Below are 27,362 nucleotides of genomic sequence, written 5' to 3'. Positions count from 1 at the left end.
CATGGACTTTAAAATACAGGCCAGGCGAGTAATAAAAAAAATGACCAGAGGCAACTCTACACTCGAAGAAACACATGTGTTTATTTGGAGCGCTCTCGCGTGACCCAGTGGAGTGTTGTTGTCCTGTAGTAATCTCTTAGAAATTAACATATTCGCATTAAGGGTCACTGGGACAGCTCGGATCGTAGTTCTGGTCGCCCAGGGAAAGGAGACCACAACTTCCAGGGTGCCCTGGATTGAGGTTACTCACGCGCACCACTTCTATGTAGCAAATACGAGTCAATAAGTCTATACTTTTCGGGCGGTAAAAAACACTGTTTCATACTTTCCCACAGCAGAATAGGCGCTGACTACTGCGCGCAGCTTGGAATGCCGGCCCTCGTACGGTTGAACCGTAGCTTCCGGAGCAGTTTCTTCCGGGTCAGGTGGGTCATTTTTTCCAGGAAGGACCCTTTAATTCTGACTGGTCGTTGTATTTTGCGAGGAAGTACGGCTGCCAAGGTACTCCTTGTACCGCCCCTTAGAATGTCATGAGCTTAGTAATATTCTATCGCATCTCTGTCTTCACTTAAGAAAGCTTAAAACAGCCCTATTTTTATTAGATCGACTCTCTGGAGCCACGAGGTAAGACTAACATTCCGGAACGTCCGACCTTATTCGGGAGGGCTGATTTCTTAATTTCTATGCTAAGGGAAGGGAAAGGATTAATTAAAGTAATTGGAAACCGTTGTATTCTTGCTTGGCCTCGTTTCAAATTGTATACACTACAGTTGTTTGTCTATAGCTTTGATGCGACGGCATTAGACCCGAACTAAATTATATTTATTTTTTGTTATCATGCACTAGTTGTCTTCGGTTTATATGGCATTAGAAAAGACCCGATAAGTTGCAACAAATGTATAAGAAACTGATTTACAAAGACATAAAATAGCAGTTGCCCTTAAAAGCTGAAAATATGTTTTGGAAGGGGGGTATTTGATGAGTGTCAGTGTGTGCTTCCGCAGAACATACTTTTGGTCTGGAGCATGTGACTACACGGGCACATGACAAGAAAAAATGCATCTTCTTTCATAATTTCCGCAGTTATTTTTTCTTGCCTTCCTTCAGAGCGGCGTGCTCGTGTGAATTAATTTGTCCGCGGTAGAAAATAAGTCGCGTTTCCTCTGCCAATGTCACACTTCTACCTTTCAGAGAGCTGATAAACAAGGAAAAATGTGCTTGATCGCCAATTCTCCACTTTGTCAAAATCATGGTATTGTTTCTTTTCAAGTCTGGCCCGGCAGCTCAGCTCGCTGGAATAGCTGTTTACTGTTGTTTTACTCATGCAGAGTGGGCTTTGGGCCCACGCCAAAGGAGTAGTATTTTCACCACATAGTATTGGCTCTGTGGCGTACCGTTCTACCGCCGAAGGGGTGGTTTTATTGCAATAGACGAAGGATTTTCCATCTAAAAACGTATTTGCGATTTTCACATATTTAATTCAATCTCATACTTGTGTTTTATTTATAAAAAACATGCTTTTTCATTGCAGCGTCCTGCGTTAATGTTTAAGCCCGACTGTGCTACGACTCGTCTGTGTGCACATTTCATCGTCCCACAAATGACTGTTCAGAAACTGCTGGGCAAGATTCATGTAAACTAATGGTTACATTTTTTTTGCCAGCGTTGTACTCCTTATATGTGTGTTTCCCTCGGTCTATTGCACATTTAGACATATTTCTAGCTAAAGCTGTACATTATCAAAACATGAATATTTAATTGTCACAGAAAACAAGGAGAGCTTGTGCTCTGGGACTCCCTATGTTCTACTCACAGGGTATGGAGAAACGAGATTCTCAAAACAATTACTTAACAGAAATTTGCTAATTCTTGAAAGCAACCGCACGCACAGCACAGCCAAATAGACCACACTTCAAAGTGTCATTATGATATTTAATCTTTCTGGTTTCATTTGATCAGTGCAAAAATGTTTTGTCTGCTTTCAGTCCATTATAAATAATTAATGATTCAAATTATGAAGGCTTAACACCATTTTTAAATTGAAGAATTAGCTTGTTTATGTGAAGTACATGTTTTCTTGTTGCATGAATTTATGCTCCCAGTATTGGTAATTTTATTTTGTGACATACACTGCCAGCCTCCAACTTGAAAGTGTTATGTGCAGAAATGCACCTCTTTATGTTTTTCTCCTATAGACATTTTATCCATGGAGTACAGTCCCATTACCTCCTCGAGTGCTGCCAAAAAGCATAGTAACTCTTATGTGGATAATATATGTGAGTGTGTTCTTCTGTGATGTATTGTATTGTACTGTAATTGCATTTATATAATGCTTACAACCACAGACGAGGCATCAAAGCACTTTTTCGGCGAGTAGCACGCTATTCCGAAACCCAAAAAGGAATAGTGTCGAATTAGTATAGTGAAAAATAAAAGTATTTTGAGTCGTGGATAGGTTAGTCAGTTATTTGGATTGATCAAATTATTTTCATATTTCACTATACTAATTCACCACTAATCCTTTATGGGTTCCGGAGTTGCGTGCTACTCGCCAAAAAAGCACCTCAACGCCCCATCGGGTGTAACAAGCACTATATAAATGCGAACCTTTTTCCCACTTCTACCTCTCCGCTATCTTTCTGAATCCAAATAACTGACTAACTTATCCACCACTCAAATTACTTGCATATTTCACTATACTAATTCAACACTAATCCTTTATGGGTTCTGGAGTTGCGTGCTGCTCGCCAAAAAAGCGCTTCAACACATCATCAGGGGTAACCAGCGCTATAGCAATGCAAACCTTTTTCCCTCTTCTATCCCTCCGCTATCTGATGTCCTGAATAGTCTACTTGTGTAAGTTCAAGGGAGTTGCTGACTGTTAATTTTGTATATGTTTGTGTACGTATTTGTATATGTGCAATTTTAAATGTCTGTACATGTTTAGGATGGTTTCTGGGAGTGTGTGCTTGCATGTGTAACTACATGTACTAGTGGCTTGGAGATAACACACACCAATCTAGTCGGGCTCAAATTCTATTTCAAAGTGTTAGTACATTAAAGCCAGATCGTTTGCCTTCAACAATGCACATTGAGTGTCGCTTGGATTTGTGAATGCTTCAGTGGTTCATGAACAGCTGTGTTAAGATTTATATTGTTTGCATTAAGAGATATATTATGTGCAACTGCTGATTACAAATTATGCAGCCCTCCTTATGCACGGTCTCGGTGCATACAAATTTATAGCAGTCCATTCCATTCTTATACTTTATTTCGTATTATTTCAATGCATAAAAACTACAAATTAAAACCTTACATCCAATAAACAATCTAATATCATACATCATATACAATAATTTCCATAACTTAAGAATTTCTTAATTCCCAAATAATTGCAATTCTTTAAAACATCTGTAAAGAAAATAGTCTACACCCGGCCACCGCCCGTAGCTAAGAGGCGAGAGTATAACACACATTGGGGTCTGGGAGCTATTGAATGAAGTACAGTGCAGGCATACGTTGGACAAGATTATATTTCCGTTAATCAGAACTAAAAAAGCTTTCCTTTGGAGGGTCCATAAAAGGCGCAGAAAAATAGCATGTGTAACGTTGTTTGAGCTGCTCTCCCATTACAAGGGCACAATGGTAAATCGTTCACAGAGTGTGTGTTAGCCAGGAAACTAAACATTACAGGAATATAATTCAGCCTAAATCTAATCAAGATAACCTTTGCTGTAGGTTCCGTACAAATGAAAGGTATGAATGTAATATACCTATATGGGTGGGTGGAGACTGTATGTAAATATTGTAGTTTTTTACTTAATTCCTTTCCCACCTATCATTTGCCGCTTTTTCTAGGAGAATCTTTTTTAAATTTCATTTGAGATCGAGGCACACCGCAATGGCGACTAAAATAAGTCTTGGAGTCGTGTCTTGGACAAGATGTTCTCTGCATGTTCTAACCAGGTGATCCTATGGGCATTGTCCAGTTTTAAGTAATCGCTCAATATCGCCTGGTTTAGTTGTACACATTGTCTTTTCCATATGGAAATCCGTAACAACACTAGGGGCAATCTAGTTACGTCTTCAAGGTATGATAAATCCAGCTCTGAATGTGGTAGATAATTTGCGCATGAGCAGGGGAGCGAGAGCAATTTCTTACAAAAACCACACGTTGCAACGGAGCCGGGTCTACTGTTCCTCAAATTGCTGCCCCATATGTGGCACTAGTCAGTGTTTTACTTGGTATATATTTAACATTTCTGGTATAGGTTTCAAACCCAACTTTGTGGAAAGATTTGCAAGTACCCTGATCCCATTTTCCAAAATGGCCTTTCTACTAAACGCCATCTTTTTCCCAAAAAGCTTTTTGTCAAAAAAATATACCCAAATAGGTAAATGAATCAACCACTTCTAATTTCCTCTCCTCTATGTGGGAATTAAAAGATTTCTTAGAGCATAACCCTGCAATTAAAACAAAGTATTTCAAAACATTTACATGCAAGCCTAACCTAGCCATATAAATCTTTTACTCCTGTATATGTTTCAGCAGCGCCATTGGAGTTCTAGCCAGGAGCACCACATCATCTGCATACAGGAGTATAGGTAAGGGGAATAGCTCTAATGTTGTTGCTCCTGTATACAGCTGCCTAATAAATGCAATGATTAAAGGGGGGGATTCCAATTTCTTCCATTATTCCCCATACCTTCCTATGAGATACGCAATCAAAGGCAGCTGTCAAGTCCATAAATGCCATATATAGCTAGCCCTCCTTGGCTAGAGTATATTTTAGGATAATCATAGTCTGGTTTAGGCTCTTGTCAATTGTGCCCTTTCCTTTTCAAAAGCCATACTGGGCCTCTGTTAAAATGCTTTTCTCTTGAGTCCAGTCCTCTATGCTCTTTAAAAGCACTCTTCCCCTTTAATTTTGCTGTACTATCAATTAATGAGACGGGTCTATAATTTTTCGGTTCTGCCCTATCTCCCTTTTATAGATTGGGACCATTACCGACTGCCTCCAGGAGCTCGGGGGACGTCTCTTAGATGCAACATTGAAGAAGTTAGTCAACGCCGTTGCCCATAGCGCTTTAGTTTCCAAAAATATGTCTGCTGGGAACCCATCTGGGCCAGGTTCTTTGACAAGTTGGTCTGAGCCTGTGCATGATCAATTTCTTCTACCTCAAGTTATTTATACTTACATCGGGATTTTTAAATATGTTTTAAAAGTGGGATACCCATCCTTCTTACTCAGTGTGTGTCTCTAAGGTTTGAGCCCCCTCGTCCTTTAGGAGTGGCGTGTTTAGCATCCTCCAAAATTCCTGGGAGTCTTTTTTTTTTATGGAGTGTCAATCTAAAATCTTCCCACGCTTTGAGCTTTAGCTCCCTTAATCTAGCCCCTCTTGCTTTTTTATAACTTGCTTGTATACAGCCCTGATCTCTTGGTTTGCTCGTAATGCAATATGCAATTTGAAGGCAGTTTTCGTGCAGTTGTGATCAAACCACAAATCTTGAGTCATGTCTTTATTCTTAACGTGACGTGTTAATTGGTTTTGAATCCCTCTCATTAGTTTTTCAAAAGCTAATTTAACCTGGTCAGGAGGGGCTTCAATATCAAGGAAGATCATAAGCTCCGAGTACTTAGCAGCAAGCAGGTTGTGGAGGAAATCGTACCTCTCCACCTTCTCCCATTTTAGAATGTGCCCATTATTTCTTGCCAAAATCTGTTTTGGTACTAGGTCTAGCTGGGTATGGGGCTTGAACTACCACCGCATATTACAGGCCAAGAAAGGATGATCGCTAAAGACTACCACAAAAATTACTACCCCGCCTTTGCCCTTCCTGTTGTTGCTGTAACTGCTAGGGTCTGAAAAATTCTGAAGCCGTCCATCGATATTACTCCTGTCTCCCAAGTTTTTTGCAGGCAAACTATATTGTATTTATTTCATTTTGCCACTCTGCTACAGCCGCCCTCTTTCTGCTGAAGCCTTCTATATTCTAAGAGACCATCTTGATTTCTTTTGGGCCTTCAATTTTATTCCCATGTTTACTATATTTACTCCCATTGCCTCTAACATTGATCAACTCCTTGAGTCAATCACACTCTTTCAGGCTTTCTAATGGGGCGATTCTGTCGCTGGTACTTATCCCGATGGGGTCTCTCTGTTGTATTATCTTGCTTCGAGCAGGTATTAAATTGTCTCCTAAGCCAAACCCAGTCTTACAAACCTCATGTCGTTTGTAAAAGAAACCTAACGGTAAGGCATATTTTGTGTGCTCATTGAGGGTGCCACAGGTTAACATCCCAACAAGTCCCTCACCAGTTCTTGTACATTAAAGTTTATCACAATGCAATCCTCCGGAATAGTCTTCCGCGAAGGACCCACCCAAGGGATTCTCCTGGCCATAATCATGTGTATAAATGTGCCCATTCTACCAATTTTTGTCAATCAATGTTGAGCTTTCCCCATAAGTTGCTCTGAGGATTCGTATTGGGTCTTCCTTAATTCTGGCACGTTTACCAAAATAAGCACCCGTGGGCTAGCTTCGTGTGGAAGAGCAAGGGTCTGGACGCTATATATGTTATAGCAGTCATATACTTAACAGTTTGCTTCCTCAGTTTAATTTTCTTTATCAAATGAGTCCTCCACCTCCTAGGACTACAACTGTTGGTATTTTCTGACAGTAACTCTGTCACATCTCTTCCTAATCTGTTGCACTCTTCAAATTTATCACCCCCATTTCACACTGTTACCACCCCTTTCAACTCTTTCGCCCTCTATGTTCCATCTCATTCTCCATTCGGTTCGTTCCTCTGGTACTGTCATCTCCATGATCTTTCTCTTTTACCTCCACAATGCTTTTATGTTGCCCACCCACATCCAACACCACCACTTACCATACCATGCTCTTTCACCCTACTCTAGTCTGCTGGCTCCCATCCAACTCTGCCACTCCCCTTCCACTCCTATCCACTCTGCTCCTCCTCTTTTCTGGTGTCTTCCCTTCCTCTCTTGAATCTTCCTCTGCCCTAGTACGATCTGTGGTTCCCTGGTTGCAGTCACTCCATATTGCTTTGGACTGTTTAGCACCAGAGTATCTTTCAGAATGTAAATTCAAGAATACAGAATCGGCAAGACCAAAGGGAAATCAATATAACGACCAAATAGAAATCCAGAGAATAGACAGGAGGCTAGTGAATTCCAGGTAAGACTGGCCAAGTGTCAGTCACCTATCCAGGTCGAATTAATGTGTTGCTGATTTTAAATCTATCCCATTTCTACCTGCTGTAGGTCTATCTCTTTCAGAAAAAAAACACAACTGCCTGCATTTCCTCCTTTTTCTCCAGACACACAAGTATTTTCACAGTGGCGACTCCTCTGCTAAAGCGGAGGTACATCGCCCCACTACTTTCTGCAGTGGAAATAAAGGAAAAATAAAATAACTCATTGTTATTTTCATTTTATTTGTTCCTGCTGCGGCGTCTTGGTGGGGCTGTTCTGCTCTCAGAGTGGGGGGGGGGGGAAGGAGGAGTTGTGGTCACTCTGTAAGTGGGCAATGACTGATTGGCCTGCCCTCTCTGGCCAGCCAAACAGTCATGCGTACTTTGCATGTTCATCAACCAGGCTGCTTTGATTGAGAACGTGCCCAGGCTCCCGTTCCATGTCTTAGCACCGAACCATGGCGCTCAGATCAATCACAACGCTGCATTGCAGTGTTGTGATTGGTTTAGGGGAGCCTGGATGCCTCAGTGCTTCCTGTTCCAGAGCAGAGGGACGACGAGGAGTTAAAGTAAAGTGTTTTTATCCTTTAAAGCCCGCCCCCCCCCCCCTCCCGTCACCCCCAATCCGTACCAGCCACCACTGTATTTTCAGCCAGGATGATTTATTATTCTGCATGACGACACGCTAACTCCCCTTTCAGATTGGTATTCCACAGCATACGCCTACTGCAGAGTTTCCTTTTGTAATGTTCGAGAATGTCTCACTTGAACTGCAGAGACGTGATACAGTGTTTCATAGGATTATGTTAATGTGACAGTGGGTAGTTTTTGAGGAAGTGCTCTGCTCCACCAGCTCTTAAACTCGTGCATTTGGTGAGTCCGAGGTAGTTAGTGAAGTATTCTTTCTTACTGATGCAGTTAAAGTCAGTTTAAATCTTTTGCATTGGTTTTAGTTTCTAATTTAGCATAATTCCTAATGCTGGTTTTCACTTAACCCTAATATTATTAAAATGTACTAATAAAGAAGAAGATGAGGGAATGCAATGAGTAAGAGGCGAGTGGAATGGACACAAATTACCTGCTTTTTAATCTATGTTTGAATCCCGGTTTCCTAATTTGACTATATTGTGCTCTAGGGTGTATGTATCAGTTTGAGTCAGATTCACGTTTTTTTTGGCACACCTATTTTGATTTTAGGTTTGTAAAAACAGATTATGTAGGAACGTAGGCTTGTGAGTGGGGTTGTCAGGAAGGTTGGCTATGCAAGATGTGAAAAAATGCACAACCTAATAATTGTGGGTATTCCCAAACAGTGAGCGGGTTGGTTCCTTCTCTGCACATGTATGCAATAAACAGTGGTAAAAAAATAGAGCAAGTGCCTATTTAGTGAGGCAATGGAAAGAGTTTTTTCATAGGGAAATATCGGACCCCCCCTGTGTACAACACAATAAATACGTGTCATTGTCCATTTTGCCCAGGTGGCTGCCAGTGAATTATCCATCTTATGCCCTCAATCCATAGAAGGGCCTATAATATATACAGATTTGGTGTCTGCTTTTCAGATTTTGGCTGCAGCCTCGTGGTGATCTTGCATGTGTGTGATGACAGTCCTAATCTTGTTTAATCACTGGTCCTGGACCAAGAGGAATGCACCAAACGGACCCTCTGGAGGACTACCATCCCTGTCATAGGTTCATGTGTGTAGTGTGCCGATAGCAACGTATTTTTTTTTTTGATGATACAATTACAAGGCCTTTTTACCTGTGTCTTGTGACTGGGAACCTATTGACCCATTTACCTAAAGTTCAGCTGTTAGCATTGAACTGCTAATTCTGATGCCAAGATCTTGCGAGCCCAGATGTATCCATGTATGGTAGTGAAGCTTAGTGTGGATTGTATGAGTTTCTGGGTGAACCAGAGTGGCACATGTCTGTGGGTCCATTTTGGAAGCCCCAGCCTGTTCGTGTGCAGAGGAGTTTGCTGTCTCTGACAGTGCAAGTGTATTGCTCACATTCCTTGGGCGGTATGAAGGGAACCCAGGCACTGATGTGTGGCAAGAGGGATGTTTCCCCTTAAAAAGTCGACTAAGTCCTCTCTGATACATAAAGCTGTTGAATAATCTTCCAGGTCTACCATTTGACGAATGGTAGGGATAAGGGGTAGGATTGCAGACCCTTCACATCCTTTAGAAGAGGAACAGCCCCTTGCCTGTCTTCCTGATAACTGTCAATTGTGGCTGTTGATAGTTGGGTGCAGACTTTTCACTTCTTTTTTGCCTCTGTCGAGACTGCTCCTACTTGGAGATGACCGTGCTGAGAGCATCACTCATCTCAAAGGCTGAGGCTGAAGACCACCTGAGAATGACACATGAAGAGAGAACTGATCCAGACCTGTTGTGCTAAGATGGAGAATTCACATCCTCGATCTGCCAGCACTGTATAATAAAAACGGGAGCTTCTGATGCCCTTGTTCCAGTTCAAAGTACTCCCTGACCAAGAAAAGAGGGCTCCACAGAACAACTGCGCAACCAAAGTTGAGGGGACATCACCAGCAAATCTGATTCAGAGAGAGCTTTAGTACTTGTCCCGGGAATCTAGGGAGTCCTACCTGAGCAAGCTGGAAAGAGAGAGCCAGCCCTGCAGGAGGAGGTGACCGTTGGCTGGGGCTAGAAGCAATTGACTCCGATGCAGTGGTCCGTCCACCAGAGACTCAAACACTGAATGACCGGTGTGATTGAACTTGCGGGCCAGCTCCAGTCAGAGGAACCACTGCACTTTCTAAGAGTGCGCGTGCGGCCTCCTGTGTCACCCCTGTCGTCGCTGCCATGGAACTCGTGGAAATGTGCTAGATCAGTTGGCATGATCAACATTTGCCCCCATGAGCTCTGCTGCGTGCCTGTGAGCCCAGATGGTTTGACCACCGCACTACCAGCGCCATGTTCCAATCTCACTGAAAGTAAAGAATGCCAAAGCTTTGGTGCCCTAACATGCCCCCTGCCCCCCAGTGAGTGGCTAGCCCATCACTGACTAGCAAGAATGTAGATAGGAATATGCTGCTCTGATGAATGAGGTCATCTCCTCGAGGCACTATGCCTGGAAACCGAGGCTTTGAATCAGACCATTGCCTTCGTGCCTTAAACAGTGTCTAGAAGTACACTGTGGCCAGAGCCCAGCACCTGGAGATGTAAACTGCCAAACTACCTCCACCCAGGGAGGCCCTGGCAGGATTGATAGGTCCATCACTGGAGGACATGTATATGCTGAGTCCATGAGTCCCATCTCTGCCGAAAGACCCCCCAGAGCCTGGGAGAAGGCCACCCCCAGAAGTTCTTGTTTCTGTCGCTGCCATATGGATACTTTACTTTTGGCCTGCAACAGCCCTACCTGAGCGGGACTGCCAGTTAGCATGTGCATGGTCCTGTGTGTCTCCGGTGAGCCTGCCTGCCCGCCTGCGGAGGCCCATTGCTGCTCCACGTTTCCAGAAGAGTAATGTGTGATAGACTGTTCAGACTGCGTAGGCCCTCGAAGTGACTGTGTGGTAAGAGGGATGAAGCACTGCACCTGATCTAGAAACTACACCACCAGAATCCCAAGCATATGAAGTGACGAAGAGGGGAAACGACGCCTAGCAGAGGTCCTACCTTGAATCACATGGCGCTCACACCCAAACATTAGTTATCTAGTGCATTGTAATGTGACTGCTCACCATTGCTACCACTGAGTCAAGTGCTGAAAGAGTTGTAGGTTGCCAAGTTTGGGGGCTAGGAGGCAGGATAGCCCCCGTCTGCCTCCTAGTCCCCAAACAGATTCTGACCATACTCCTTCTTTTTTAATTTTTAATTTTATTTTTTAGATTTTGTGCATCAGCAGAAATGCATAGATCTGTGCAAATCATACACAGGAGTCTCCGATCTGTACATTTGAGCATATGTTTATGAATCACTAATTTTATTTCCCTGCTATTGACTCCATACTACCATTTTCTGGAGCACTTACAAACAGCCTGACCACACGTATTAACATTAAAAGATATTTGTTGGATACATAAAAAATTGTATAATTGAAAATGATTCACCTCAAATGTATTTCTCAGTGCTGCTCAGTTCAAGTGAAGTAGATACTAGACTGTCATGGAAAAGACAGAAGAATGCAATGTCAAGCAGTTTAAGGCCAGATTGTGCCCCTACTAAATCAATTCTGAAATTTAACCCACTTGGAAATCATGTAAAGATATGCCTTAATTCAAGAGTGCCAATTAAATTGGATGAGGAATCCTATCTACTATTTACGGCATGCTTCATCAGCGACCTCACCCCACCCTGGTAAGATGATACTACCAAGTGGGACTCAACCTCATTAAGAGGGAATTCTTAATAAAATAAAACTAGACTGCAAGTGATCCAGAAAAAATAAAAGTACCTTAAGGTAAACCCAGGATCATACCTTTTTAATTGTTGGTACCTTGGGTAGAGTTAAAAATAAACGGGGTGATGGTCAGTAGGTACAATGACCCACCCACCCATGCTAAGTCAACATGTTTCTACACACATACATGCTGGTTATGATCAGGGGTATTCGTCAGGGCTAAAGGGGATCCTTATCTCAACTCCTTGCACTCTGTAGATTATGTGTGAAGTGCAGAGCTGTCAGAACCTGAATCTTACCTTGACAACCCACTTGTTTGGAGTTCCCTAACTGTGGGAAATTGGAGTATCACGGTCTGAATGGACTTGTTATCCTCTGTAGTCGCTCATTCATCAAGAAGAATACTGCAGAAAAACCTACTTCGCCTCTAATTAACCAACTGCTTGAGTCTCTCGCACCTTTTCCACTGACTTTGGTACAGAGTGAACAATAACTGCAACCATTAAAAAGTACAATTCAGAGCCAGGATCTGTTGTTTACTTGTTCAGTGGGTCCTGTCACCCCTTCACTCGTCAAAGCAACAACAAACTAATTCAAAGTAGTTGTAAAAAAGAAGGTGCATCTTTTGCTGTGGGACACAATCATAGTTTGGAGTAAAGTGGAAAGTAGAACGGCAGGAGCAATTGCTTTTAATGTGGTGGAGTAAAGAGATGGGAAATGTTTATGAAGTGCTCTGTGAAGAAGTAGTAGATGAATGTGAAATGTGGTCAGAGTTGTGGACTCTAGGTTTGAGGGGGGGGCTATTGTTGAGCTCCAAAGCCTCTTTTAGAGCGTCACTTGCCCCTAAAGGACCTTGTTGCATGACATGACTATTTCATGACTTTTACACAGATGCAACTTGAGGATAATAGAAACCAGGAGACTTCTCCGGGATGGAAAGGTATAGCATGCTAGGAGCTGAGTGTGAGGGAACACCACTGAAAGAAGACCCATGAAACCTACTAAACGTACCAAAGTTGGGGTGCAGGCAGGGATGCCATGCATTTCGCTAATTAAAGACATTCACAGATGTTGTAGTGCATCCACTTTAGGATCTGACCTTTCTGCTTCGATATGCATATGGACAACAGAGCCTTATTTCCTGTGACTAGGGCTTAGAACATTTATTTTGTAGTTCAGACATACCTATTTGAGTTGGTTTATGACTGTTGGCAGTAGATTAAAAATATAGTAGATTAAAAAGATCCCATTAATTACAGATGAAACGTTTATTTTAGAAGAGATATACAGTACTACACCTATTAAATAAGGGTTTCAATTATGTATACATTGTAGTGGGTTCTAATGGCATTGGTTAGACTACCTGTGAAATATTCCATGTTGAAAGGGAATGAGAAAGTCTGAAACACTCTACAAGACTCGAACGCTGAGGTTGAAAGCGAGCAGGGCCTTGCCATTTGGTGTTGGTGGGTGAGAACGTCTGGTTAGTCTTGAAGGCAAGCAGTTTGATTATTTATATGTTTATTGTTTGAACACCAGTAAATGGAAGCAATTTTAGAGTCCCATTTAAGATGGTGGAAAAAGAAAGGCAGGCATGTTTTGTTTTATTGACCAAGTTCGCAAGGAGTGAAAAGTGACCCCCTGTCTCCGTTATACCCTTTTGATGTATCGGTTATTGTCAGTCTTGCTTCACGTTCACTGTAAAATATTTTCTTCTTCCCTAGACCAGACAACAACTCTCGATACAGCTTTTGAAACATGGCAGAGGTAAGTTTCGTCTTCGGCTATTTTCTCATATGATCACAATCTGTATGTGAGATCGATGGGCATGCTTTGTTTTAAATCTGAAGCACTTCACACCGTGTGCATGCTTGAATGAAGTACAGAACACGTAGGGGTGCTCTGTAGAGATGTAAAGTTAAAGGGATGCTCCCATACTATCTTTTCAGTTCTGTTCTCACCCCACAGTCCTCCAGGGACTTTTTTATTAGCTCTGTTTTTTGTCTGAATTCACCTCAAATGAACCGGATGTCTTTCATCCCGATGATTCTTCTGCAGTTAAAGTCTCCCAAAATAAGATTGAAAAGACATTTCAAAAGCATGGATACATTTGTTTCAAGTTGGACATTCTTCCTCACCCAGACATGATTATCTGACTTGTTGGATCTAGCCAGGACTGAACATCTAAAATGCATTCCTACGAGGAACCTGCTCTAACAAAAACTTGAAAATGCTGTTCGAATCTTTATATATAAGCATATTACATTTCCCATGTGATCGGGCGCAGATGAATATTTGTCAAGCTCGCCTGACTTTCTACTGTATTTCTTTTACGTTAATTTTATTTTTGTGTTTCATGCTGTCTTCTCTTGTGGGCCCAATCTCAGATTGTGTGTGCGCGCGCCTGAGTTGTATGTCGGTGTGCACATAAAGCACTTTATTGACGTAGTCTAATTTTATGTTCGTAATGTACAATTACTACTGTAGCAATTCTTCTATTATGGTGAAAGTGCTGCAATTGCATGTTTACTTTCGGAAATTCTGAGTCTCTCTACATGGGACACCTTCGAAGAGACACATTACATAGGTGGACAAACCCTCACGAACCTATACATTTGAGGGTGTTCGTATACTATGGCAGGATTGCAAACAGAGGTACATTTGTTCTTTTCAAATGCAGGATTAAGTGCCTTTCTAGGGTGTGAAAATGGAGCTACCAACCACGTGTTCAATGAGGTGTGTGGTTGAGGTTTCTCCACAGAGGAAATATCTTCCATTGTGGAGAAACAAAAAGTTATGTGTGTGAATCGAAACTTGTATTGTATTTTCCACCTGCTGGAGGTTCTGCATGCATACATTTTATAAAAAGAAAAAAAAAAGGTTTTCCCTTTGGTCAAAGTCAGTTTTGTACCATTCACACCTCAATAATACTCAACCAACCCATAAACATCAATATTCACTCTGAACGTATTAAAGCACTTATAAAACCAAATTATACAAAATATATATATATATTTTTAATCCTAAAAACCTATCTAATTATGCAATTTATATCATGACAAAAAAATATTAAACTTTAAAAAGACATACTTCAAATGACACAATTCTCAGTGAATACACTATACCTAAAGGAGAATAAACATAGACAATAAACTCTGTCATATACACGTTAATTCGGATCCGTTGTACACCGCAGATAGCATGGGTCTTGGTTCCCTATCTCTTATACAGTTTTTCAGTGGTATATTCTCAATTGGACCACCTTCATCAGGACAAGTAGAGATATTTTCCCCTTAAGAATAGCTTTAGTCTCACCGGTGCTATCGCACTTCAGTGAGTAGTACTCTCAATGTATAGTGAAGTAAGGGTGAACCAGCTACTATAATCTGTTTGATTAAAAGAAGACTGTCCCCAATATAAGGGCGACCTTCTATTTGACTGCAAACGGATGGTGTTTTATATCTTCCCTCGAGATTAATAAATTAATGTTACACTTTAGAGTCTGTTTCAATTGGACTCAGAAGAGATTTTTCTCTCAAACTAAATTCATTTATATATCAAAGCTGTGTTTCGACACTCGCGTCCTTTTGATAGCGGGGTAGTATTTTTCGTGGCTTTCAATTCCGACGACTTGCTTTCCCCGATACGTGGCCGGGTTTGTGGTAGATGCAGGTCACCCTTATATCGGGGACAGTCTTCTTTTAATCAAACAGATTATAGTAGCTGATTCACCTTCCCTTTGGCGTAGAGAGCCCCCTCTCCTTTATTTTGAGGTGCATACATTTTATGCATTAGTATGTTTTCTAAATGCTCCTGGGATTCTTTGTAAGTCAAGGCTGGAAATCTGCCCCAATCCACCAGTAGTACTGCTGGAGACTTTTCTGCACTACATGTTGTTTAACTCCGATTCCTCCCTTTAGTGATGCATTTGATTGTTTAATAGGTGCTTGCAAAAGAGAAATGGTTGTTTTCAACGTCCTTTAAGTTACATAAAATATAATCTGGAAATATACTCGGCCATTGACATTGTAGGAGAGTAGGATCTGCCTCTTATTGTTACCCCCACGTTTTGCTGATGTATCACCTGCTATTCAGGACTCCAGTTTATCTGCTTTCTCCTCTAAATTGATTGTATGTACTATAGGTACACTCCAGATTGGATTCTGAGGTACCCTTATCATTCCCTAGTATATGGTACACATGTACCCAGGGCATAGGTACCCCAGAGGCCTCCCAGGGGCTGAAGTATGTATTGTGCCACTCCTGAGAGGCCTTTCAAAATGACACCACGGGTCTGCTACTGCAGCCTGTGTAAGGTAGTGCATTCACCCCTTACTTAGACACAGGTTCCCTATATCTATTCTAAATCACTACACACACAAACCTATCGGTCACCCCATGGCAGGACTTAACAATCTTGAAGGCAGGGTGCTGGGTTTTATGTGAGAGGGTACCCCTGCATGAGCAGAGCCCCTCTGCAGCCTTCGGAACCTATTTTCCGGGGTTGTCTGTGATGCAGCAAACCATATATATTTAAGTGCATTATAACCTTGTGGTAAACAACTGCTTAGAAACATGTCGTGTTTGATGACGAACACCTTGGAATCATACCACCCTGCCAGTAACTGGCAGGGGGAGGTTGGCGGAAGAGGTATGATTCCACCCTTCTAGAGAGACTTATGTGAAACACCGGTACACCCGGTACCAACTTTCTCGACCTGGGCATCAGAATATGGATGATGCCAGCCACAGACATGAGTCTGCCCTCCTGCTGCTGAGCTAAGCTCGAGCAGAGGAAGGCCTGACAATAGGTTTCCTGTCACAGGGAGGTGTGACCACCTCCCATACAGGCTTTAGTGTATTGGGGCTGGGAGCGTGCACTCTTAGAGTGCCAGAAAGTCTGCACTGGGGGCACATTTGGTGTCCCCATGCATAGTCCAGCTCAAACCGGTTGCGGAAGCCACTTGCTTTTGCTCTGGCACGAAACTGGACAAAGGACATTGGTGTATCCACCCCTCTGTCCTGACCCTCCCCTCGGTGGGTCCCCAGAGTTAGTCCAACCCCTTCCCTGGGTATAAAGTGGGAAACCTGACTACAGGCATTTGGATTTTACCTGTACTAAACTCTGCAAGCAGAAACCAAGTACTTTGACGGTCTACACTTCGCTGGACTACAGAAAAATCTCCCTTGGAGTAAAGGATTTACTCCCCTGCAGCAGTAGGTACCTAAACGCATCTGACCGGTTTGCATCTCCCGAACTCCTGAGGACTCCGAAGATTTCTGCAACACAGGAGGTGGGTTCCTCAGCGTCTGAGGTTGATCTGCTCTCTCAGCAATCCTGAGACCAGTATCCCTCGTGGGGACCGTGCAACCCGAACCCCTGTGTACCATGTACTTTTGCAGCAGCATATGCTTTTTGGCAATCCCTGAGGCTGTGCTTTGGACTCCGTGTAGTCTCGACCCCTAGCAGTATTTCCACTTAAGATCTCCGGCCTCCACTCCACGAGTGCTCTGTGGGCTGGTGCTTTGTGATTCCGCTCAAGGTCCCTTTGTGATCCAGCTCGAGGTCCCTTTGTGATCCCTGGTCCGTTGGGCCTGTGGGACCTAGCGAGGGTCACTTTGATTTTCCTTTGGGCTTACCTGGCTGCTCCAGATGTGCCCTGACTCCCCATAGCTTGGAGAGTCCCCTGGACCTTGCTGGTCCACACCGTAACCTGTTTCCTCTGCCCGCGTGGGGTGCATTTGCCAAGACTTGTTGGTGCTCAATCCGGACACTGACCACTCGTCATCCTTCGTGGGACAGCTCACCTCCGGACTTTGGTTGTCGTCGACGTCTCCTGGTCCCCGTGGCTGCAGAGTCAAGCATCCTATCTTCACACCTGAAGCACCCGACATCTGTGGGCATTCGTCTATTGAGCCCCTGGTCACCCTGAAGTGACCCAGACTCTGTCCCCTTTGCTTTCAGGTTCTTCTGACCTCGGATCCAGGCTTGGATTCCACCGGACACTTCATCTTCCCGGCAGCAGTACTTCTTCGCATCACGCCGTTTAAAACAACAAGGGTTTCCGACACCACTTGACCCCTATGCACCCGGCTCCTCTGGGATAGGTAACACGGGTACTCACAAGGGTGCTGTCCTTAGAACCTTCTATGTTCCAAAGGGTTTGTTTGAAGTCCTCTCCAAAGTGTCCTTAAACTGTAATTTTCCAACCGTGACTTTCCCATAGAGTTGTACGGAGCTCGCGTCTGTGTTCCCACACTGCACCCGTCCTCAGTGGGCTTCCTGTGTCGCTCCTTTGGGTGGTTCTTTGGGGTCCCAGCGATTCTACGTGCTCTAGGCACTGTGCCTAGTGAAGTAGTTGTTGTGCTACCTTTTTTTTGGTATATGGTTCAGTCTCCCCTTGGAGCCTGCTGTGTATTGTGCTATTTACTGTTGTTCAATTGATTAAGTATTGTGTGCTTTGTGCTCTAATCTTGTATAGAGATTAGTAGAGTGTTTAGTAATAAATGCATATATTTTATATAACACTTGTGTGTTTCTCCTTTCATTTGATTACTCAGGAGATTGTGATCTGTTAAAACAAGCTGCTCTACATTCCTTCAAGACAGCCTGAAGGCTGCTCTCCATAACTACCACTGGGACAGCTTTCATAAAGGTTATCTTTAACCTAATCACCATAAGGGTCGTTTGGACTTGTACAAGGTGCCCACTTTAACTAGTGGACAGCAAATACCAGTCCAACTTCCCACAGACATGACACTAGCTGCCCGCTCAATTTCAATTAAGGGTATACAAGTAAACGGGATCACTGACTCCACCGCTTGCAAACCTTTAGTGTGATGAGGTCAAGCTATGTAGTGATGCTGCCTAGGAAGTCTTTCTTATAGTTTCCTGAAAAGCAAGTAGCTTGCCACCGAACATTTCCTTTTGCTTTTATAGGTCTTTTCAAAAAGATGTCAAGATAATGACTCTTTCCATAATTTCTGCAGAGATCCTCTATTCCTTTATATAAAGGCTTCTCAAAGTTCATGCATTGTTTGTTTATTATATACAGGCTTCTCAAAGTTCAAACATTTGTCCATTTCCTCTTTAGAGATGCATCACATCTACTATTGTCCCTGGTATGTAAAACCTTCCTCTGAAGTAATATAGCATATGAAGTTATTTAAATTATCTGAATCCTTGTCTTTTTTGGGAGAGACTAAGCCTCTCTCCCTTTTTTTGTGCCAGTTCTCCCATGTAATTGTCTGATGTGATCTTTATTTTATCCAGGATTTCCAAGGAGAATGTTGGGACCACTTTCCCAATATTAGATATAATATTGTAACTCAGACTTGCTAATAGTGACAGTCTTGGGAGTCTGATGTCCCTTTGTGGTAGTGTATTCAGAGAATGTCTTATCAGCAAAACCTCAACATATCCTGCCGACTTGCTTTAGAAGTGTAACTTCTCTTTTGGCTAAAGAGACTCCCCTCTTTTTCACAACCATGTATGTCCAAATTCCCAGAACACTCAAATGGTTTTCTCTTGATCACCTCCGGTATTCTGGTTCACACTGACTGTGATGTCTCAAAGGTCATACTCTACTTCCAGCCTGAGTCGTTATGTCTTTCTTTGCATCGACCCCCTGATTTTGCCTGCTATGGTAGCCTTTAAGTAGTGCTACTTCTATACAGCATCTGTTTGGGCCTGCTCTCTAATTGTGCGATTATGTTTTCTGAGTCGTTAGAGCTACTCATTTGCTGATGTCTGAGTCCCAAACTAAATTGATTTTTGTATAGAAAATCACCACCCTCCTAGTCCCTTTTTCCAGAGTAGTTTGTGGATTACTGTATTTTGGTGAACACAGGCTTTTGACGTTTGCAGATTTGTCCTGCAAGACATAAAGGAGACTCAGGAATGTAATGATTGTTACTGTGCTTTCTTACCAGTCCAGGTCAGTGGAATAGCTGTCCAGCACCTAAGTTAGATTTTAATAGTCTCTACACCAAGCTTAGTTTTATGCAGAGTTCCTCTTTCCAGTACACAAAATGTATTCCTTATGCTTCAACAAATGATGTTCCTTTTCTAGAGGACATCTTATAGTACCAAGAAGCCAAGAGAAAGTGACAAACATGCCAGGTCAGCTGCATCACTCGCACAGAAGATCACTGTGATACTCACTGAACTGATCCATTGATGTGAATGTGGGGCAGCTGCTGAAACGGAACATGGCACCTGTTGCCAGTGCATGTTGCTAGTGATGAGATGAGTCTGTGACATAGAAACCAGTGCAAGGTGCACTGTGCTTCACATGTACCTGGACGTCTGTGCGCACCATCCTGACAGCATGAAATTCCTTATGATCATTGTTATCAAGTGGGAGCAGTTGAGGAGAAGTAGTAGATAGTCGTTGAGGAGTAGCTTTAGAAGTAGCATATGGAGTTCTAGACTGCTTTGAAGACACTGATTCTGTTTTATATTTTGCATTTTACACATCTGAAAGAAACCCGTTGGTTAGATTCCTCACCTTAGAATATCCCCAGGTGTCAGCCTGGATCCGGAAGATTTTTCGTCAGCAATACCCCTTGCGCGTCGCTAGGCGTCGTCTGCGGCTCCGCGTCCGTCGTCGGCGTCGTGCGCCGGAATGACGTCGTCGGAGTACTTAGACGCCGCCCTCGCGCGCTGACGTCAGTTCTTCTTCTTTTTTCCGCGCCAGTAAGCGCAGATCCGGGAGAGCTACCCCTTTAGTCAATTTTTGACAAACTTTTTTGATCCTTTTTGATCTTGTCTCGACTCCGGTGCTGGTAGGATGCCTGGTTTTAAAGCCTGTGCTGACTGTAGCCGCTTGATGTCGGTTACGGACCATCACCGCCGGTGCCTTTACTGCTTGGGCCTCGACCACGACGCGGAGTCGTGCTCGGACTGCAAGGCCCTGACCTCGAAGGCTAGACGGGAGCGGTCCCGTAAGCTTCTCGAGATTCGCCACTCTGCTGCGCGCGCCTCTCGATCCCGGTCCAGGAGGAGGTCCAAGGATCGGTCGCGGAGCCGCAGCCGACGTCACCATCGGTCGTCGGGATCCAAGTCTTCGGGTAAGTCGAAGCATTCCAAGAAGTCCAAGAGGCGACACCGCTCTTCGGACTCCCCTCGCCGGTCGCGCGACTCGGCCGAGGGTCAGGGTGGTTCCACCCCCGCGGCTCCGGCGGAGCCGCAGGCGCCGCGCACGTCCCCATACCCTCCGGTCCCTGAGACTGACGCGACGCCGGCGGAAGTCAGTGCCTTCCTCTCGGCCATGAGGAACCTGGCTCCGCCGTCGACGCCCGCTGGCGCGCCTTCGGGCCCCGCGGACCCGACTGAGCTGCCTTGCTTGCCGGTGGCTCCGGCCCCGGCGCCGTTGACGGCTCCGGCCTCGACGCCGCAAGCGCCCGAGGGACCCGTTCCCGAGTCCCCGCCGATGCCGGTCGACCTCGTCACTCCTCCTCCGCTGGCGTCGACACCGGTACCACCCCCGACGCCGACGTCGACTCCGCTCGACGTCGAGCCCTGTTCAGCCCCACTCCGGGCCCGGCGTCGATGGACGCCGCGTTCGGCGCCGCTAGAGACACATTATGTCTATCGCCCGGCTCCGTTACTTCCTCCTGTATACCAGGAATCGGATAATGGGGACAACTGGGAGGGATCCGAGGATCCTATGGCCGTTCAGGCTCAACTGTCACAGGACTGGGCAGATGAACTGGGGGAGGCCAGTGGCCTGGATACCTCTCCAGACACTGGATTTGTCTCTCCTCCGACTGTGGCTTCGGAGGAGGGCGCTGCTTTCTCAGTGGTGCTGCGCAAGGCGGCCGCAGCCCTTGGGCTCGAGCTGCTGTGGCTGTGCGGACTAAAGTCCTTACTGAGGTGCTTCAGTCTGCAGCAAGCTCCACTGAGCCTCTGCTGCAATTCAATGAGGCCCTCATTGACGTTCTGCAGGGCACCTGGTCCAAGCCCTCCACAGTTCCTCCTGTGGACAGGAACGTCGCCAGGCGCCACCACCCTGCTCCGGGCGACCCCAGTTTTCTGTCCCAACACCCTACCCCTGAGAGCCTGGTTATCCAGGCCTCTACCTCCCAATCCTCTTTCCCGACCGCCCCGCCGGACCGGGATTCCAAGAGACTGGAACAGTTTGGCAAGAAGCTGTTCTCCTCCCTTAGTTTGGGCCGTTATTCCCACTCTCTGTGGGATGCGGTGGAGGACGTGCTGCCCCTGTGTCCGGAGGAGGTCCGGACACGACTTACCCAGGCTCTGGCCGATGGGAGGGATGCAGCGCGACATGCTATCCGATGTGGGCTTGACACCACGGACTCGCTGGGTAGGGCCATTTCGACCACAGTGGCGCTTAGACGTCACGCCTGGCTGCGGTCCATGTCATTTTCGGGCGATGTCCAGAGCACTCTCATGGACATGCCCTTTGATGGCACTCGCCTTTTTGGCGAGAAAGCGGACAGTGCGCTGAATCGCTTTAAGGACTCCCGGGCTACGGCCAAGTCCTTGGGCTTCTCGGCCCCGCGGTCGCAAACTTCCGCCTTTCGCCCCTTTCGTGGCCAAGGAAGGGGTGCCTCCTCACGTGCGCCTAGCCACCAGCCGCAGAACCAACCTGCACGCGGTCGCGGTTTCCGCCGAGGCGGTTCTGGAGGACGACTAGGTCAGCCCACATCCACCCCGGCAGCATCCGCCTCAAAGCCTTCCTAGTCCGAGCTTTCAGGCCCATTCCACGCCAGTGGGCGGCAGAGTTCGCCATCACCTGCTCCACTGGCGGTCCATCACATCGGACAGGTGGGTGCTGCAAATCGTCCGAAGGGGCTACTCCCTCCCCTTCGAGACGACCCCTCCAGCCATGCCACCGCAGCACCACCGTATCTCGGGGGATCATTTGAATCTTCTCCACGAGGAAGTTTCGGCCCTCTTGGCCAAGGGGGCCGTCGAGCGCGTTCCGAGCCCGGAAGTAGGTCGTGGTTGTTATTCCCACTACTTTCTGGTTCCCAAGAAGGGCAAAGGGGGCTTACGCCCTATCTTGGACCTCCGGAACGTCAATGCCTTCCTCCGGAAGGAAAGGTTCAAGATGTTAACTTTGGCTCAGGTTCTAGCTGCCCTAGACCCCGGAGACTGCATGGTAGCGTTGGACTTGCAGGACGCATATTTCCACATCCCCGTCCTGCCGGCCCACCGGCGTTACCTGCGGTTCACGGTGGGCCAAGAGCACTTTCAGTTTACCGTGCTCCCCTTCGGCCTCACCAGTGCCCCTCGGGTGTTCACGAAAGTGATGGCGGTGGTCGCAGCTCATCTGCGCAGATCAGGGGTTCCAGTCTTCCCCTATCTCGACGACTGGTTGTTGAAGGCGGGCTCGCCCCAGACAGTCGTCTCCCACCTCCAGACTACGGCGGATCTCCTGCATTTGCTGGGATTTTCCATCAACGTGCCGAAGTCGCACTTGAGTCCCTCTCAGAAGCTCCTCTTCATCGGAGCAGTTCTCGATTCGGCGCAGTTCCGGGTCTATCCACCGGAACAGCGGGTCCGGGATATTCAGGCCCTGATTCCCATCTTTCGGCCTCTATCCTGGGTTTCGGTCAGGCTAGTGTTGCGGCTTCTGGGGCTGATGGCCTCCTGCATCCTTCTAGTGCATCACGCCAGGCGGCGCATGCGGGCTCTGCAGTGGGACCTGAAGTTTCAGTGGGCCCAGCATCACGGCAACCTGTCCGACCATGTCTTGATCTTGGAGGGCACTGCACGGCAGTTGCAGTGGTGGCTCACGGACCGCGATTGGGTCATGGGCAGGAGCCTCTCCCTTCCCCAACCGGAGCATGTTGTAGTGACGGATGCGTCCCTCCTGGGATGGGGTGGCCATATGGGAGAGGCGGAGATCAGAGGCCTCTGGTCTCCGGCGGAGTCTCGTCTCCACATCAACCTGTTGGAGTTGAGAGCGATCCGGCTTGCACTGAAAGCCTTCCTTCCCTCTGTCCGGGGAAGTGTCGTGCAGGTGTTCACGGACAACACCACTGCCATGTGGTATTGCAACAAACAGGGCGGGGTGGGGTCGTGGACCCTTTGTCAGGAGGCTCTGCGCCTCTGGACGTGGCTGGAACACCAGGGCGTCACCCTAGTGGTTCAACATCTGGCGGGCTCTCTGAACGCCAGAGCAGACGAACTCAGCCGCCGGTGCATGATGGATCACGAATGGCGTCTGAACTCCGAAGTGGCGCAAGGTCTCTTTCAGCAGTGGGGAGAGCCTTGGTTAGATCTATTCGCCACCGAAGAGAACGCGCAATGTCAGCAGTTCTGCGCGTTGGAATTTCCAAGGCGGCACTCGCTCGGCGACGCTTTTCGTCATGAGTGGAGTTGCGGTCTGTTGTACGCCTTTCCGCCTATACCACTTCTGCCCAGAGTGCTGAAGAAGATCAGGCACGACCGGGCCCAAGTCATCTTGGTGGCTCCGGATTGGGCACGAAGGTACTGGTATCCCGAGCTACTCAGTATGTTGACCGATCCTCCGATACGTCTGCCCCTTCGGGAGGATCTTCTGTCGCAGCAGCAGGGGACGGTCCTCCACCCGAACCTGTCCAGCCTCCACCTCCATGCGTGGAGATTGAGCGGCGACAGTTGATGCCATTTGACTTGCCTCCTGAAGTCTGTGATATCATTCTGGCAGCCAGGCGTCCCTCCACAAAGACGGTATACGCCTGCCGGTGGAACAAATTTGTGGCATGGTGCACAGCAAAGGCTGTGGATCCCCTTTCCGCCCCTCTTTCTGAGGTTCTCCTCTTTCTTCTTTCTTTGGCCCGGCAGGGCTCTGCCCTGGGCACCCTGAAAGGTTATCTTGCTGCCATCTCTGCCTTCTTGCGGCTTCCTGATCAGCCTTCTCTTTTCAAGTCCCCTGTAGTTACACGCTTTCTAAAGGGCATTACTCACACGTTCCCTCCTGTCCCTTTTGTAATGCCTCAGTGGGACTTGAATCTTGTTCTCACATTTCTCATGTGCGCTCCCTTTGAGCCTCTTCATAATTGTCCTCTTCGTCTGCTGACGCTTAAGACTGCTTTTCTGGTAGCCATCACCTCGGCTAGACGGGTGAGTGAGCTCCAGGCTTTATCTTCAAAGCCTCCTTTTCTCTCTGTTCATCCGGACAAGGTTGTCCTTCGGCCTCGTCCCTCATTTCTTCCGAAAGTGGTGACTCCATTTCATCTTGGGCAGTCTGTCACCTTGCCCACCTTCTTTCCGCCTCCGCATCCTTCCAAAGAGGAAGAGAGGCTCCACCGTCTGGACCCAAAATGTGCGCTCTCCTTTTATTTGGACCGCACAAAGCAGTTCCGGGTGGACGACCAACTTTTCGTTGGATACGTGGGTGCTAAGAAGGGGAAAGCTGTGCACAAACGGACCATCTCTCGGTGGGTCGTTTTGTGCATCAAAATTTGTTACTCCTTGGCAAAAAAGGACCCTCCTGTTGGGCTGCGCGCCCACTCCACTCGGGCCACAGCGGCTACTACTGCTTTGGGACGGGGTGTCCCTTTGCAGGACATCTGTCAGGCGGCGACGTGGGCTTCGCTACACACGTTTGCCAGGCATTATTGCCTTGACAGCCAAGTCCGGAGGGATGGCTTCTTTGGCCGTTCTGTCCTCCAGGACTTTCTGGTGTGATCTTGGTTCGCAGACCCACCACCGTGGATGGTATTGCGTGGGTATCTATTCTAAGGTGAGGAATCTAACTAACGTGTTTCTTTCAGATGAACAAGTTACTTACCTTCGGTAACGATGTACCTGTAAGAAACATTAGTTAGTTAGATTCCTCACCGACCCACCCATCCTCCCCGTTCTGCGAACTGACATCTAGGGTTAAGGTTATCCTTTTCAGGCCCCTAGATTTTATTTTTGGCACCAGTGTCGGTCTTTGCATGGCTCTGCGTTCCTGGCGCGGAAAGCTATGTACAAGAACTGACGTCAGCGCGCGAGGGCGGCGTCTAAGTACTCCGACGTCATTCCGGCGCACGACGCCGACGACTGACGCGGAGCCGCAGACGACGCCTAGTGACGCGCAAGGGGTATTGCTGACGAAAAATCTTCCGGATCCAGTCTGACGCCTGGGGATATTCTAAGGTGAGGAATCTAACTAACGTTTCTTACAGATACATCGTTACCGAAGGTAAGTAACTTGTTCATCTATACCAGAGATGTTTTGAATAGTAGATTTCCAGATGTTTTCTCTGCAAATTTGAGGCAAACATTGCTCTTGGATAGATTACTGTGAACCGAACAGTGAACTTTTTAATCATTATTAATCTTTTGAAGCTGTTCCTAGGCATAGGTACTGATTATCTTCCTGTGACAGTTAATTCTTTGGTATAATTTCAACAAGGGTCCAGAAGGGAATTTGAACAAATTATCTGGAAAAGGAAAACTAAATATGTCAAATAAAACGATATAGTATACGGGGATGAAACCAAAAGTAGCATTAAATCTTATGTACCAAGCGTTGGCTTGGGCAAATTGGAGCAGTGCCTTGATGCAATGGTCATAATTTATTCCTCTGTTTTCATTCCTTATGATTGTAGTGTTACTCCTAAGGAGGTAAGTTGGTTTTGTTGGTGTAGTAGTATTCAACGAGCTGTATGTAAATCCCCTATCATTCCATTATTTTAAATGGCGTAGTCTCTTTGTCAAAGTAGAACTATCTTTCATAAATACTTTAGAAAAAGCAAATGAAATGTAGACTTGGCTAAGGATGAAGGAAGCTATTTACAATGGTGCTTCAATAATCTTTTTGATCTTTAGTTGCCCCAGTCAGTTTGCTTTTGGTAGGAGCCTGATTTGCCATTACCTGACCATGTGTGGAAGGTCTATGTTGAGGCTTTCAGTGCATTTCCCTGTGGTTTATATCTCCCAGTGATGCAGGATTACCGTTAATAAATTTGCAAGAAATCTTTTAAATTGTATAGCTTAAGACTAGCTGATTGCTAGGTCCAGATAGAGTACCTAATTTGACTATGAAAAAAGCGCCTTCATTTTGGGCTGTTCTTTTATTGACTCTGTTGTATGTACGACTTCTGAGGGTAAAGGTCTTCCTTTTATTGGTGGACTCTACCATTAGGATATCAAGGAGGAAGGCTACTTACAGATGAATTACAGACTACAGGCTATAGTGGAAATCCTGACACTGAGTGTATGCCACACTACTCCGGCTACCTAACTTCATCATCTTTGTTCTGGACTTGCACTTATTAGTTATAATCATTCCCTGTCCCGTCATCTGGCTCTCGCAGCTGGAGAATGATGCATCCCCAGGAGTGGATCCAAAGTGGCTCTTCACTACTCCCCTAATGTCCCTCTGTGCACAACTGTATCATAGTGGACAGTAATAGCTCTCCCCCTGGGGTAGGCAACAGAGAGCATTGATATCAAGGGAGCTGATATGAGGCAAAGGCAGTAATTCACAAGATGTCCTTATGATACAACATGGGGCTATGTTTTGAATAATTCACCCATCCCTCATGCCCCCACTACCACACTGAAAGCGAACTACCTGATAAAGAATGCACGGCTGCTGATGATATAAATACCCAGCAATAGTGCCACAGAAATGGTGATAAATCCATCTGGAGCGCGATCTGTAGCTGCACATGCACAAGTGAGGGCTGTCAGTCAGAGGGACTCTAAAGAGTATCTTAATTGGATCAGGAGTAAGTGAATCCAAATAGGAGTGGGCCGGGGAGGGGTACAGAGCAGTGAGGAGTAGGAACTAAGGAAAGAATCCTTGTGGAGGAAGGAATGTAAGGC

General features: G+C 46.0%; 1 protein-coding gene across 7 annotated transcripts in view; it reads left to right on the top strand.

Moving 5' to 3' along the window:
• Positions 1-418: 418 nt before the first annotated feature.
• The window catches only part of LAMTOR3 (late endosomal/lysosomal adaptor, MAPK and MTOR activator 3), an 83,968-nt gene continuing 57,024 nt past the window's right edge, over positions 419-27,362 (top strand). The window contains exons 1-4 of one of the 7 annotated variants that reach the window (XM_085635808.1): positions 451-624; positions 2,165-2,276; positions 4,550-4,605; positions 13,309-13,351. In XM_085635808.1, the coding sequence (XP_085491934.1) occupies positions 13,343-13,351 (9 nt within the window). In that variant the 5' untranslated portion in view covers positions 451-624; positions 2,165-2,276; positions 4,550-4,605; positions 13,309-13,342. Of the gene's footprint in view, positions 625-2,164; positions 2,277-4,549; positions 4,606-13,308; positions 13,352-27,362 lie in introns of all 7 variants that reach the window. The other 6 variants (XM_085635801.1, XM_085635828.1, XM_085635844.1 and 3 more) reach the window with 6 other exon arrangements.

This window comes from Triturus cristatus, chromosome 2_1 (assembly GCF_964204655.1).
Source record: "Triturus cristatus chromosome 2_1, aTriCri1.1, whole genome shotgun sequence".
In the NCBI taxonomy this organism is placed as follows: domain Eukaryota; kingdom Metazoa; phylum Chordata; class Amphibia; order Caudata; family Salamandridae; genus Triturus; species Triturus cristatus.
This window is presented reverse-complemented; position numbering and strand designations above follow the sequence as displayed.